The sequence below is a fragment of the Gracilinanus agilis genome, chromosome 3 (assembly GCF_016433145.1).
Source record: "Gracilinanus agilis isolate LMUSP501 chromosome 3, AgileGrace, whole genome shotgun sequence".
Lineage (NCBI taxonomy): Eukaryota > Metazoa > Chordata > Mammalia > Didelphimorphia > Didelphidae > Gracilinanus > Gracilinanus agilis.
This window is the reverse complement of record NC_058132.1, coordinates 24,394,266-24,409,124: the sequence shown is the minus strand read 5'-3', so window position 1 is coordinate 24,409,124 and position 14,859 is coordinate 24,394,266. Positions and strand designations below refer to the sequence as shown.

The following is a 14,859-nucleotide window of genomic DNA, read 5'->3' as shown; positions in this document are numbered from 1 at the left end:
CAGTCTCTGTGTACAATGTTCTTCTGGCTCTGCTCCTTTCACTCTGCATCAATTCCTGGAGGTCTTTCCAGTTCACATGGAATTCCTCCAGTTCATTATTCCTCTGAGCACAATAGTATTCCATCACCAACAGATACCACAATTTGTTCAGCCATTCCCCAATTGAAGGGCATCCCCTCGTTTTCCAGTTTTTTGCTACCACAGAAAGCGCAGCTATAAATATTTTTGTACGTGTCTGTTTATCTATGATCTCTTTGGGGTACAAACCCAGCAATACTATAGCTGGATCGAAGGGCAGGCAATCTTTTAGAGCTCTTTGGGCATAGTTCCAAATTGCCATCCAGAATGGTTGGATCAATTCACAACTCCACCAGCAATGCATTAATGTCCCAATTTTGCCACATCCCCTCCAACATTTGTTACTCTCCCCTTCTATCATTTTAGCCAATCTGCTAGGTGTGAGGTGGTACCTCAGAGTTGTTTTGATTTACATTTCTCTAATTATTAGAGATTTAGAATACTTTCTCATGTGCTTATTGATAGTTTTGATTTCTTTATCTGAAAATTGCCTATTCATGTCCCTTGCCCATTTATCAATTGGGCAATGGCTTAATTTTTTACATAACTGATTTAGCTCATTATATATTTGAGTAATTAGACTTCTGTCAGAGGTTTTTGTTATAAAGATTTTTTTCCCAGTTTGTTGTTTCCCTTCTGATTTTGGGTGCATTGTTTTTGTTTGTACAAAACCTTTTTAATTTAATATAATCAAAATTATTTATTTTACATTTTGTAATTTTTTCTAACTCTTGCTTAGTTTTAAATTTTTCCCTTTCAGATAGATGTGACAAGTATACTATTCTGTGTTTACTTAATTTACTTATAGTTTCCTTCATTATATTCAAGTCATTCACCCATTCTGAATTTATCTTGGTGTAGGGTGTGAGATGTTGATCTAAATCTAATCTCTCCCATATTGTTTTCCAATTTTTCCAGCACTTTTTGTCAAATAGTGGATTTTTGTCCCAAAAGTTGGGCTCTTTGGGTTTATCATACATTGTCTTATTGATGTTACTTACCCCAAGTCTATTCCACTGATCCTCCCTTCTGTCTCTTAGCCAGTACCATATTGTTTTGATGACCACTGCTTTATAGTATAGTTTAATATCTGGTACTGCTAGGCCACCTTCCTTCGAAGATCAGGATTTTAAAAAAAGAAAAGAAAGAATTTTGGATGGGGATATTATTGGTGGTCTGTGGGGGACATTGGAGAGAACATTGTTGGGCAGGGATGGGTTGTACTGAATTCCTCTGTGTAACTGTCCAGGTTACATGTTCTGTGTGTCTGTTCCCTTTTCTGCCATTGCCACTGGACCATTAGCTGTACCCAAAGAGCAACTCTTCTCTTCCTGGAAGAGAAATAATCCTCCACCTCATCCAGGTTCCCAATACTGATGTTTTCTTCTACTGCTCTCTCTCCTTCATTGGGGAATATGGAGTGTTCAGGGAAGACTAGCACCTCTGGTGTGGGGGCTTGCCAAACCCTTCGGAGGGCTGCCTTCTTCTTCTGGTGTCCTCCTGTCACTCAGGTCTCAGCTGTGGCTCCAAGAAGCTGGCACACAAAAATTCAACCACCACGCCACAATAAACCATCTTGCTAGGCAGGTTGAGGGTAACCAATAGATTTTGAACCCAGTGGTGAGTTAGGAGGGTGTGAAGACTTCCCCCCAGCAGAAGGGGTAGACAAGAATAATTTGTTCCAATGGCCATGAAGGCAGTGGAAGTGGGTGCTTAGAACTTGTTCAGACATCAAAGAAGCCATTGCTGGTCTTCTTGACTCTTATCTTGCCACCAGACTGGGATGATTCTTGAAGAGTGAAATCAATAACTGGGTGACTCTGCCTCCCTTAAATCCAATTGACATCCATGTCCAATGGGGTCATTTTGGTCCTCTTCCAGTACAAAGGACAACAATGCCAGGTCCAACCAGATGCCGGGTCTTCTCCTCTGTATTTCCTAGAGTGCTCTGGGATATGCCCTCTTATCTCTTCAGAGAAGACAACTGTAGCTGTAGTTCAGGTTCTCAGCCCTCCTCCCCGGGACAATTGCCATTGCCTTTCTTGGGTCTCCCTGCTTTCAGGCTGTCTCTTCTCAAATCTGACCTTCTTACAGCTTCCAAAAGAAACTCGTGCTAACCATTCTGCCAGGTCCCAGTTTCTCCAGCACTGCTTTTCTCATGGATCCTTTGAGGGCTAGAATTCCTTGCTGAGAGTAGGAACTTCATCAATGTTTATTGATTGACGGATTGACTTACCATATCACTTCCCTGTTCATTATGCCCTTAGAGTATGGACTAAACCAACCCCAAGTCTGCTGCTTCTGACTATCATTCCAGACTGCTTTCCCCTTGTTTTATCCTCACACCCTCTAGAGTGCAGACACATGGTCTCCTCCTTCTCCATCCACAGAGTATTTCATCTCTTGTCTTTGCAAAGGCTGCTTCCTCTCATCCATGCCTGGAATTCTCTCCCTGCTCAGATCTAATTCTTCAAATTCATTGCCATATTCAAGATTTGGCTCAAGAGCTATTGCCTTCAGAAGACCCTTGCTGAGGGCAGCTGGGTGACTCAGTGGATAGAGATCCAGGACTAGAGACAGGAGGTCCTGGGTTCAAATGTAGCCTCAGACACTTACTAGCTGAGTGACCTTGGGCAAGTCATTTAACCCCATTGCCTAGCCCTTACTGCTCTTCTGCCTTGGAACCAATACACAGTATTGATTCTAAGATGGAAGATAAGGTGAATTTTTAAAAAATCACTATTCTACTCTCTACAGCAGATCTTCCAAACCTTCTCATTCCTATACAAACTTCTCATAGTTCCCCTTCCCCCAGTTTCTCAACTGAGAGCCTCACCTCATAAAATACTGGAAAATGGCGGTCATTTGCTGTGAGGTCCCACTTTTCCTTACTCCTTCATCTTCTATCACTTATTCCTTTTGCCACTATCTCTTCCTTCATACTATCTCACATAATGAAGTGACCCTACACCTTCCCAAGCCTAACCCCTCTATTATCCAAGCAATCCCATTCCATTCCATCTCTTCCAAAAGATTTCCTGCTCCATCATCTTTATTCTTCCACTCATTTTCAATCTCATCCCATCTGGGTTCATTTCCTACTGCCTAAAAACAAGCCCGTTTCTCCCCATCCTAAAAAAAAAGCCTCACTTGATCTTCCATGTCCAATGTCATCTTCTGTATCATATATCCTTTGCAGCTAAGCTTCTTGAAAAGTCATCTAAAATCAGTGCCCGTACTCTCTCTCTCCTCTTGCTCTCTTCTCGACCCATCACCATCCAGCTTCTGACTTTATTATTCCACTGAAGCTGCTCTCTCCAAAGTTACTAATAATTTATTGCCAAATCCAATGACCTTTTCTCAACCATCATTCTCTTTGACTTCCCTGCAGCCTTTGCATGACTGATCCTCCTCTCCTCCTTAATACGTGTTAAGATGAAAATTCCCTGGAGACTATATCTCAATTTATATGCATTTGTTAAATAATTCAAAAAACAGATCAGGAAAGGAAAAGGCACCAACCACATGTGACTGGCTGGTGCCTTCACAAGCCCCCTCCCCTAGCTAGTGCTTGCCCACCCTGACCCTGTTTATCTAGTTCCATTCTCTTACCTTGATTCTGAAGCAAAAGAGAGCCACTCCTCTCCCCAGTCCAATTTTATGTTCCTTGTGACATCCCTTTTCTGAGTCCCTCTAACTTGGCAGACTAACTCAGTTCAGACCAGAAAACAGTCTTCTGGATACCAGAAGTCAGGGGGGACATGAAGTTAGTGTCTTCCTTGATTCAAAGGTCCTTGATTAAATATGATTTTTGTTGCATCATGTTCTACTACACATTTCTACTCTTCCGTTCTTGTTTGTAAAGTTTCTACACCCTAAGTAATGATCAATTTTTTGAGAAAGTGCCATTTGGAGTAGAGAACCAGGTATGATATTTTCTATTCCCATTCAGTATTCTTCAGAGGTCTGTCATCTGTGACATTTCTAAAATTCTATTCAGGCTTTTTATTTCTTTGAATCAAGGATAAAATATTATCTGTATGCTAAAAAACAGGAGAGTCAAAGGACAAATCATTTTATAAAACTATAATTTCCTTAGGTAATGACAGCTATGTAACAATATGTGAACATTTGGGGATTGCCACCAACGCAGAATTTAGGGACAAATTTATATACTTTTGTTAATAAAAAAAAAGAAAAAGAATAAAACAGCAAATGCTCATGCAACTGAAAAAACCCCTAAAAACCAAGAAATTAAAAATTCCCTATTTAACACCAAAATAAATTGCTAGAAATTTAAAGATGAAAAATGTTGAAAGGAAAAATACTGATTTAATAAACAAAATAGGCATTTCCTCTTTGGAAACACTAATAAAACGGGTATCATTAGTGGATGACTTAAAAAAAATTTAGAAAACCAAACTATTAATATAAAAAATTAAAAAAGTGAATAAACACTGATAAGAAAATAAAATAATTAGGAACCTTTTCACCAAATTACATACAAAATCAACAGTCTAAAATGAATATTTATAAAAATATAAAATGCCTGATTGACAAACTAGGAAATAGAAGTCTTAAGTAATCCTATCCTAAAAAAAAAAATTGAAGAAGCCATAAATAAGCTTTCAAAAGGAAAAAAACAAACACATGCAGATGATTTTACAAACAAGTTCCATTGAACATTTATTTATTTATTTTTATTTTTTTATAAAACCTTTACCTTCTGTCTTGGAGTCAATACTGTGTATTGGCTCCAAGGCAGAAGAGTGGTAAGGGTAGGCAATAGGGGTCAAGTGACTTGCCCAGGGTCACACAGCTAGAAAGTATCTGAGGCCACATTTGAACCCAGGACCTCCCGTCTCTAGGCCTGGCTCTCAATCTACTGAGCTACCCAGCTGTTCCCCCATCGAACATTTAAAGTACAATTCCAATATTATATGAGTTATTTGAAAAAATGGGAAAAGAAAAGGTCTTCCTAAGTTCCCTCTATGTTACAAATATAATCTTGATACTATTCCCAGGAGAATCAAAGCAGAGAAAGAAAATTATAAACCGATATTCCTAAGGAAAGTTGACATAAATATTTTAATTAAAATGATAGATAGGAGACTGTAGCAAAATATGTAAATGATCACTCAGTCTGACCAGGCTAAATTTATGCCAGGAATGCAGGGTTAGTTCAATATTAGGAAAACAATAAATAAGATTAACCATACTAATAAAAAACAAAACAAAAATCATGCTATACCAATAGATGTGGAAAAATCTTCTGACGAGAATGTCCAGTATCACCATCGCTGTTCAAAATAGTGGTCGAAATACTCGCAAAAGAAATTAAGGGAATTGTTGTCGTTGCTTAGTCATTTTCAGGCCTGTCTGACTCTTCATGACCCCACTTGGAGCAGTTGGACATTTCCTTCTCCGGCTCATCTGTACAGTTGAAGAAACTGAGGCAAACAGCTTCAAAGGACTTTCCCAGCATCACAGAGTATCTAAAATGGGATTTGAACTCAGTCCTTCCTGACTCCATGCCCAGCACTCTTATCTATTGTACCACATAGCCACAGCTATCAAGGGAATAAGCATAGATAAATAGAAAACAAAATTATCGATTTTTACAGGGGATAGGATTATTTGCTTAGAAAACCTTAAAAAGAGGTAGCTAGGGAGCACAGAGGATAGAGCGCCAGGCCTGGAGTCAGGAGGACCTGAATTCAAATCTGATCTCAGATACTTCTCAGCTGTGTGACCCTGGGCAGGTTACATACCCCCCGCCCCCCATTGCCTAGACCTTGCTGCTCTCCTGTCTTAGAATTGATACTACCAGGGCAGCTGGGTAGCTCAGTGGATGGAGAGCCAGGCCTAGAGAAGGGAGGTCCTGGGTTCAATTCTGGCCTCAGACACTTCCCATCTGTGTGACCCTGGACAAGTCACTTGACCCCCATTGCCTACCCTTACCAATCTTCTGCCTTGGAGCCAATACGCAATAATGACTCCAAGATGGAAGGTGAGGGTTTAAAAAAAAAAGAATTGATACTACAACAGACTGTAAGGATTTAAAAGAAACAAAGAAAGCAAAGAAAACCCTAGAGAGTCAACTAAAAATTTTTTTGAAATAAAAACTCCAGCAAAGTCTCTGTATATAAAATAAACCAACAGAAATGATGTGCTGGGACTAAGTCTCAATTTGAACTCCACAATCCTCCTCCATGAATCCCCAAGATCTAGGAGTTGGTTGCCCTCCTGCTTTCCCAAGGAAGGCCCCAAATTTTTCCCAAATCAGAACCTCCAACACTCAAATGATAAAATCATCATATATTTCAAAACTCTGTTTCCTTGTGGACTTTCTCTGGTTCCCTTCTGTACCTACTAAAATGCTTCAGGTTCTAGGGCTCTGTTTCAATCTAGACATCTTTTCCCTTCTATATCTGGGAAAATTATGTACTCTTCTTTCCTTTTTCTTTTTTTGTTGTACTTTTCTCCAAAAGACTTAGATGAAGGCATACATAGTACTTCCAATGATGATGACATAATTTTGGGGAGATACTGAATACATGGCATGAATGAGTCTAAATACAAAAAAAATCAACATTTGCTGGAGAATTGGGGCAACTGAACTCAAAATATCTAGAACTGTAAACTCAATGGTAGGCATAAGGGTGAAAAAAGAACCAAAAATGTTATTACCCCTTGGGTCTGATGGAGAGGAGCCCCAGCTTCTAGGAATAGGGATCAGATCAAGCTCATGACTTCTGCCCTTGTTAGAACTCTTCTGGATATTGGGCTCCATGCATAGAAGGGACACTCATAAGCTGGAGGGTCCAGAAGAGGACAGCCAAGATTCTGAAGGGCCTCGATGTCTTATCCCATGAGGATTGTTTGAAGGAAGCAAAGATTGATGGGCTTCCATATTGGAAGCTCTACCACATGGAGAAGAGTTTATATTTGTTGCATATGGCTGCAGAGGACAGAACCATGGAGCAATGATTGGGATTTGCAAAGGGACAAATAGAAGATTGCTTCAGAACAAACTTCCTAAAATTTGTCATGATTCAGAAGTGGAATGGGGGACTCCCTGAAAAGATGGTGGGATTCCTGCGGAAGTTTTCTTTTAGAGGCTAGATGATCATTTCTTGGGCATGTTACAATGGAGATTCATTTCTGGCCCTGTTTGTGCTTGAAAGCTGCTCAGGTCCCTTCCAAATCTCTGTTTCTGTGATGTAGTGGCTTTTCCTCTTGCTTGAGTTCTTTCCTCAAGTGGCATTATACCCTTCAAATGATCTCATAATTAACAAATCTATGATGAACACTTGTAGCAGAAATCTAAAATTAACAAAAACAGAAAACAAAAAAAATTTCTCATTCCACATTCTTTACCTCTCTGGGGGACTGACAGTGGGTTCCATTCTTTTTGGGGGGAGGGGTCATTTATTTATTTGTTTGTTTAATTTAGAATATTTTTCCATGGTTACATGATTCATATTTTTTCCCTCTCTTTCTACCTCCCCCCTCCTGTAGCCGATGAACAATTGCACTGGGTTTTACATGTATCATGGATCAGAACCTATTTCCATATTATTAATATTTGCAATAGAGTGATCATTTAAAGTCTATATCCTCAGTCATATCCCCATTGAACCATATGATCAAGCAGTTGTTTTTCTTCTGTGTTTCTGCTCCCACCGTTCTTTCTCTGGATGTGGATAGCATTCTATCTCATAAGTCCCTCAGAATTGTCCTGAATAATTGCATTGCTGTTAGTACAGAAGTCCATTATGTTTGATTTTACCACAGTGTATTAGTCTCTGTGTACAATGTTCTCCTGGTTCTGCTCCTTTCACTCTGCATCACTTCCTGGAGGTTCTTCCAGTTCACATGGAATTCCTCCAGTTCATTATTCCTTTGAGCACAATAGTATTCCATCACCATCAAATACCACAATTTGTTCAGCCATTCCCCAATCAAAGGACATAGTGGACTCCATTCTTAATTCACATCTCTTATCCTGTTGGGGATTTTATGATTTTATTGATTTTCCTCTGACTTGGCTCACTATTCTTTTTTTGTTGTTAAAAACCCTTCCATCTTAGAATCGATACGAAGTATTTAGTTTCAAGGCAGAAGAATGGTAATGGCTAGGCAATTGGGGTTAAGCAACTTGCCCTGGGTCACATGGTTAGGAAGTATCTGAGGTCATATATGAACCCAAGATGTCCATCTATAGGTCTGGCTCTTTATCCACTGAGCCACCTCCCTGCCCAGTGGCTCATCACTCTTTAAAAAACTGGAGCTAGAAACCAGATATAGAGATGGAAGGACCTGCATTCAAATGTGGCCTCAGACACTTCCTAACTGTATGACCCTGGACAAGTCATTCAACCCAGAATGTCTAGCCCTTATCACTCTTCTGCCTTGGAACCAAATACTTAACATTGATTCTAAGACAGAAATTAAGAGTAAAAAAAAAAAAGTAGCAGCTGATCTTCATCCATATCATGACACTTCATTGTGGATGTTTCTCAGAGTTCTGTCCTTGTTCCTCCATACTTTTCTTTACTCCATTTCATGGCTGCCCCATGATTTAAAGAATCCACTAGAAAAATCCATTAATCACTTCGTGATTCACATGCTTGTTAATCACTATGTTTTATCATGTCAGTAGAGGGCCAGGCATGGAGTCTGGAAGACTGAGTTCAAATCTGACCTCATCTATTTACTCATTGTTACTAGGTGACTATGGTCAAGTCACTTGAACTCTGTATACCTCAATTTCTTCACCTGTAAATGAGGATCACAATAATGCTTACCCCTCTGCGTTGTTGGGTCAAATAAGATGATATCTGTAAGAGAGTTTACTTATCCTGTCTTCGGCACACAGTACATGCTTAATAAATGCTTGTTCCCTCTCCCCCTTCCTTTCAGTCACCTCTACTTAAGCCATGCCATGACAACTTGTTGTGGATGTCTCTCAGGGTCCTCTCCTTGGCCCTCCTCACTGTTCTCTCTATACCCCATCCTCTGGGTGCTCCAGGGTGTCACTAGTCTACTAGAAAATTATGTTAGTCACTTTGTTGATCCAATACCATGCTCTACCATTGAACATGCAAGTCACTGGGATGTCTATTCCACAAAGCCAAAGCGATGAGAACCCCTGGGACAGAATGATTGCAGTAATATCCTATATAGTGTTTCCCTTAGGGTCCTGCCTCTACACTTCTGTCTCTTATTCATTCAGATATCCAGAAATTTATTGTGGAGCTGGGAAAGAGAGAATGTTCATAAAAAGAAATCAAATTCAGATAGGTGTCTCATGTAAATTGGGCTGGATGCCAATGACCAGCCTACCCCAAGTCTGCTGGGAGGGGAAAAAAAGTGCCATGTTAGTGTTATCTATTATTGACTTACCTATGTCCCTCAAACTCTGTGAACCTCTCTCTACTCCTCATTTGTTAAATAAGGATCTCTTTCTTCATGGTACCTTCATCAGTGTTGCTACCATCATCATGGAAAACACTTGGCAAAATTAAAAACTGTTATAAAGATGTTAAATATTATTTTTATTACAATTAACTGGTACCAGGAATCAAACTTCCCAAGAATCAAATAGAAAATTCTCTGTTTAGGATTCAAAGTCCTTTACAACCAACCCCCTTCCTAACTTTCCAATATTTTTATATCTTACTCCAACCACAGACTCTTTGATCCAGTAACAATGACCTCTTTGCTCTTCCACAAACAGGACAATCAACCTCTTTGCTTTTGTATTTTCTCTTCCTTTTACTCATACTTGAAATTCTTTCTCTCTGACTCTTTTTTTCTCTCTCTTGAAATTCTCTCTCTCTGTCTCTCTTTGTCTCTCTTTCCATCTCTGTCTCTCTGTCTCTGTCTGTATCTTTCTCTCCATTTCTACCCACTGCCTTCTTTTACTTTCTGAAAATTCTTACTAAAATCAGATCTTCTAAAGGAAATCTTATTCCAGCCCCTCTTAAGTCTGCTGCCTTTCCTCTACCACTGATTACTTATTTATCTTTTATATAGCTTATTTGTATACATTTGTTTGCTTCTTGTCTCATTAAACTGTACATTCTTTGAGAGCAAGGACTATCTTTTGCCACTGTATATCTCTAACACTTAGGACAGTGCCTGGCACATAGTAGGTACTTAATAAATGTTTTATTGACAGATCAAAAGGAGCAGACTTAGAACTCTTTTCTTTTTACTACATAGTTATATATGCAAAAAGCATATATATAATGCATATATATGCATGAGTATATGTGTACATGTATACACACGTATATATCCTATACTCTGTATTTTAGGCACAAATCTGTCAGAAACAATTTTAAAAACTAGCATTCTTAGTTAAAGTTATTTCTACGTGAACACGAACTATCCAAATCGACATGGTCTTTGCTACCGCTAACCCCACGCTTTCAGACATGTCCCCCATCTGCAAATATTTGGAATAACATTTACAGTAAATATGAACATGAAAAATATTGTAATGTTAAAATACATTTTTGGGTTAACAATCCCAAAAGCAGACATTAATCAGTTCTTCCTTTGGTAGATACATTAACAAAGCATTTAAGTGCTTACTTCATGCCAGGCATGGGAATACTATGGACTGGGAGTATAAATAAAAACAGAAAGAAAGACATTTTGGGCCCTCAAGGAGTTTAAGTTCTAAGAAAGAAAGTCTCCATGTAAAAAGTGTGCTGAAAAATAAGGAGAGGAGGGGTGTACAGAAAGGGAGCAAGTGGAAAAGTAGTCTGGAAATCACAAGGTGAACTAGATTTGAGGTGATCATGGCTGGTTGACTACTTTCTCAAATGGAGTAGAAACTCACTGGAAAGAAGAGGAGAGAGGTCACTGTTGGGAGCTGAAAGGACTAATCTCTAGACCTCTTCTAGACCTCTTCAGGAACCAGGAAATCTGCTCCCTCTGATCAATACTTTAAACTCTTCTAAATGGAGGCAGGGGCAGTGCTTCTAGATGGGTGGTAGCTCAATCCATTCAGGGAATGGAGAAAATAATGGTTTTTAAAAGATAGCCTTTGTTCAAAGATTGATTTCTGCTCTTTACCCATTTTCTTAAGAAAGGACCTCTTGGTCTTGACCTTCTGTGTGCTATCAAACAAGAAAAAGTCTGGAAAGAATTGTTAGACTAGAGAAAATATTATTTTTCAATATTTCTAGAGAAACCAAGAAGGAAATGTTGAAAATAATAATTCATTTTCCTTTAAAAATCATAAACTTTCACACAAAACATTGTGGTAATCCAAGCTTTTACTTAAGACAGAGCATTGTGAGAAAAGAAGAGGCAATTGGGTCATCTCAGAGCAGGCCAAAGACCTGTGAGACTGCCCAATAGAGGTGAGAATTCACAGTAGGAATGAGGTTTAATTTAAGTTATAAAGAAATCTTCTCTTATAAGGAATCTACAGTTTGGATAATTGTCTGGATGCTTTTGAAGAATCAACCAAAAGGGGAGGTCTAGAATTCAGAGATTATCAGTCTCAAGATTGGGGTTCACAAGTCTGGAGTTCCTTTACTGGTCAGGATATCTTGGTTGGGCTTTGTCAGTAACCAGTTCTTATCAGAGCTGTTCACTTCTAAAAAAGAAACCACAGGCCTCTGTTCTTAGAACTTTAAGTTTTATTTCATTACAATTAAACCATATACAGTGATGTCTGTTTTGTATATTTTTAGTATCTAAACTCCACAATCTTACATTTCTCCACATCCCCACCTTTGGTCACCAGAGGCTCGAGCCTGCATTTGATCAACCAAAGGCTGAGTAGTCTTAGTGCCATGCTTGTAGCAAGCTAACAGAAAAAATTTTTTAATGATAAAAGAACACAGAGCTTAAATACCAGCAACAATAGCTTAGCTATGTTGTACAGTACCTATTATGAAGGCCAGAATAGTTTTAACAAATCTAATGAGAGGCCAGAGGGCATCTTCCAGAAGGACCCATAGGATATTAAATACCATAGGGGATTAAAGTATTCTCCAAAAAGGAAAGGCTAGGGACATGGTCCTTGATTGTCTTTTAAAGGATACATTAATTTACTACCAAAGTCATGGTAGTTATATCATCCTGCTATAACTTTTATAAGACAGATTTTAAAACTCATTTAAAAAAATTAAAAATGAAGTCTTGATGGGTTAAAATATATGCCCTAAGAGTCATTTGTATTTGAGAGCCAATGGTGTTCACACACATCTTTGGTTGTTCCTCAATATTGTATGCTCCTTTTCATTTTTATCTTTATCTAAATCTCATCTTCATTCATTCATTTATTCCCCATTTAGGAGGATAATATTTCATAGAGGTTTAAAAAAATGTTTGTATGATATACTTCCTTTTTCTGGGAACTAATTTCAGTTGCATTACTTCCTATCTAGTTTCTTTTCTCAAAGTTCAAAGCACCAGTAACATTTGTTCTTTATATTGTTGTTTTTCAGACTTGAAAGACATAAAGACAGAAGCAGCTCCAAAAGAGACCTTTCCTGGAGAAGAATCAAGGGCTGAAAGTGAGAGCCAGGAAAAGACTCCAGAGGTAAAACATAAGTGGAATTTGAGAAAAAGGAGCAATCACCAGAAGATTCAAACTGAAGACAAAATTAATCAAGATGAGGAATGGGAGGAAGACTCCAGTCAAGATTCAAACTTTTCTGAACATCACAAAGACCATAAGGTTGAGAAGCTCTATAAATGTAAAGAATGTGGGAAAACATTCACTCGCAAGTCAAGAATTATTCGACATCAGAAGATTCATACTGGAGAGAAGCCTTATAAATGTGATGAGTGTGGGAAAGCCTTCATGGAAAGCTCAACTCTCATTTTACATCAGAGAATTCATACTAAGGAGAAGCCTTATAAATGTAATGAATGTGGGAAAGCTTTCACTCAAAACTCCACACTTGTTATGCACCAGAGGATTCATACTGGAGAGAAGCCTTATAAATGTAATGAGTGTGGGAAAGCCTTTAGTCAGAGCTCCAATCTTATTGTACATCAAAAGACTCATATTGGAGAAAAGCCTTATAAATGTAATGAATGTGGGAAATCCTTCACTCAAAATTCGACCCTTGTTAAGCACCAGAGAATTCATACTGGAGAGAAACCTTATAAATGCGATGAATGTGGGAAAGCCTTCACTCAATACTCAACGCTTCTAAAGCACCACAGAATCCACAATGGAGAGAAGCCTTATAAATGTGAAGAATGTGGGAAAGGCTTCAGTGAAAGCTCAACTCTTATTATACATCAGATAATTCATACTGGAGAGAAGTCTTATAAATGTCATGAGTGTGGGAAATCCTTCATTCAAAGCTCAAACCTTATTGTACATCAGAAGATTCATACTGGAGAGAAGCCTTATAAATGTAAAGAGTGTGGGAAAGCCTTCACTCAAAGCTCAGATCTTTTTAAACATCACAGAATTCATACTGGAGAGAAGCCTTATAAATGTGATGAATGTGGGAAAGCTTTCATTCAGAGTTCACTTCTTATTAGGCATAAGATGATTCATACTGGAGAGAAGCCTTATAAATGCAACGAATGTGGGAAAGCCTTCAGTCGGAGTTCAAACCTCGTAGTACATCAGAAGACTCATTTTGGAGAGAAGCATATTGTAAAAAATACAGGACGCCCTTCTTGTGATATTAAGCAGGAAGAGATTCATATTGGAGAATAGCCTTTTTAATATAATTAGTGTAGGAAAGACATCAGTGGCACTTCAACCAGTATATAACATTGGAAATTGAAGAATAAAAAAGCATTTATTAAGAATTCACTATGTGCCAAGTACTGGGCAAATTATTGAGTATTCAGGGTAATTAAAAAAAAAAGACAGTCCCTACTCTCAAAAAGCTTTTAACCTAATTTGGGAAGACAACATGTGAATTTAATCAGCTGCAAAATAGGGGGAAAGGCACAAAATATTAAGTGATCAAGTATAAGGTCAACAGCAATGCCCATCAGTTCTTAGCAAGAATCTGGATTTTTGTCCAAAAGAGGCTGCCCATCCAAAACCCTAGGTTTTGAGGGTCTGAGTGGAAAAGGAAATGTAGATTCTCTTTAGGAGGGGACTGGAATTCGAAGCATTGTCAGAAGTTGAAGAGGGAAAGAAAGTTATTTTTAAGAAAGGAGGAAGATTTATATAGGGAAAAGGAAATTTAGATCCCTGGAGGGAACCAGTTGGACCTTCCAGTTAACCTTTCGTGAGGCCTGAGACTGCTTATAAGGCAAAGAGGAAGATGTCAACTCATACTGGATTGAATTCATAGAAATGTAATGAACATTTGAAGACTTTCCAAGCCTTGCCCCCAAGATACTCTCTTCCCAGTTTTTCATTTGACCATCTGGATTTCAACACCATGCCTTAGTTTTAGTCTCAACATGGAAACTCCCTCAGTACCTGGAATCTCCTCAACTTGAAATATCTTTTCTGACCTTTTCTTCCTGACTCTGTCTTTCTGATTCTGACTCCTTTCTCCTATTGGTGAATTTTTCTCCAGGCTTCTATTTTGGGGAGGGTACCAGAATGGTCAAACTTTTTCTTCTCCTCCTTCATGCTTTTCTGACTTTCTGGACTCAAATACCAAAAACTCTTACATGGGTACTTGTGTCTCTTTCTACCACTCCACCTTCCAAATCGCTATCATGTATTGTCTCCCAATTAGAATGTAAGCTTTTTAAGGGAAGGACTGTCTTTCTGCTTGTATATGTATTGTCCATTCTCAGCATTGAGCCTGACAAACAGTA

At 38.6% G+C, this 14,859-nt stretch overlaps 1 protein-coding gene across 1 annotated transcript in view; it reads left to right on the top strand.

The window, feature by feature from the left end:
* LOC123240865 (zinc finger protein 271-like) overlaps nucleotides 1-13,789 on the top strand; it is a 45,221-nt gene extending 31,432 nt beyond the window's left edge. The window contains exon 5 of the mRNA XM_044668578.1: nucleotides 12,555-13,789. Coding sequence (XP_044524513.1) covers nucleotides 12,555-13,789 — 1,235 coding nt within the window. The remainder of the gene's footprint in view (nucleotides 1-12,554) is intronic.
* The last annotated feature ends 1,070 nt before the right edge of the window (nucleotides 13,790-14,859 follow it).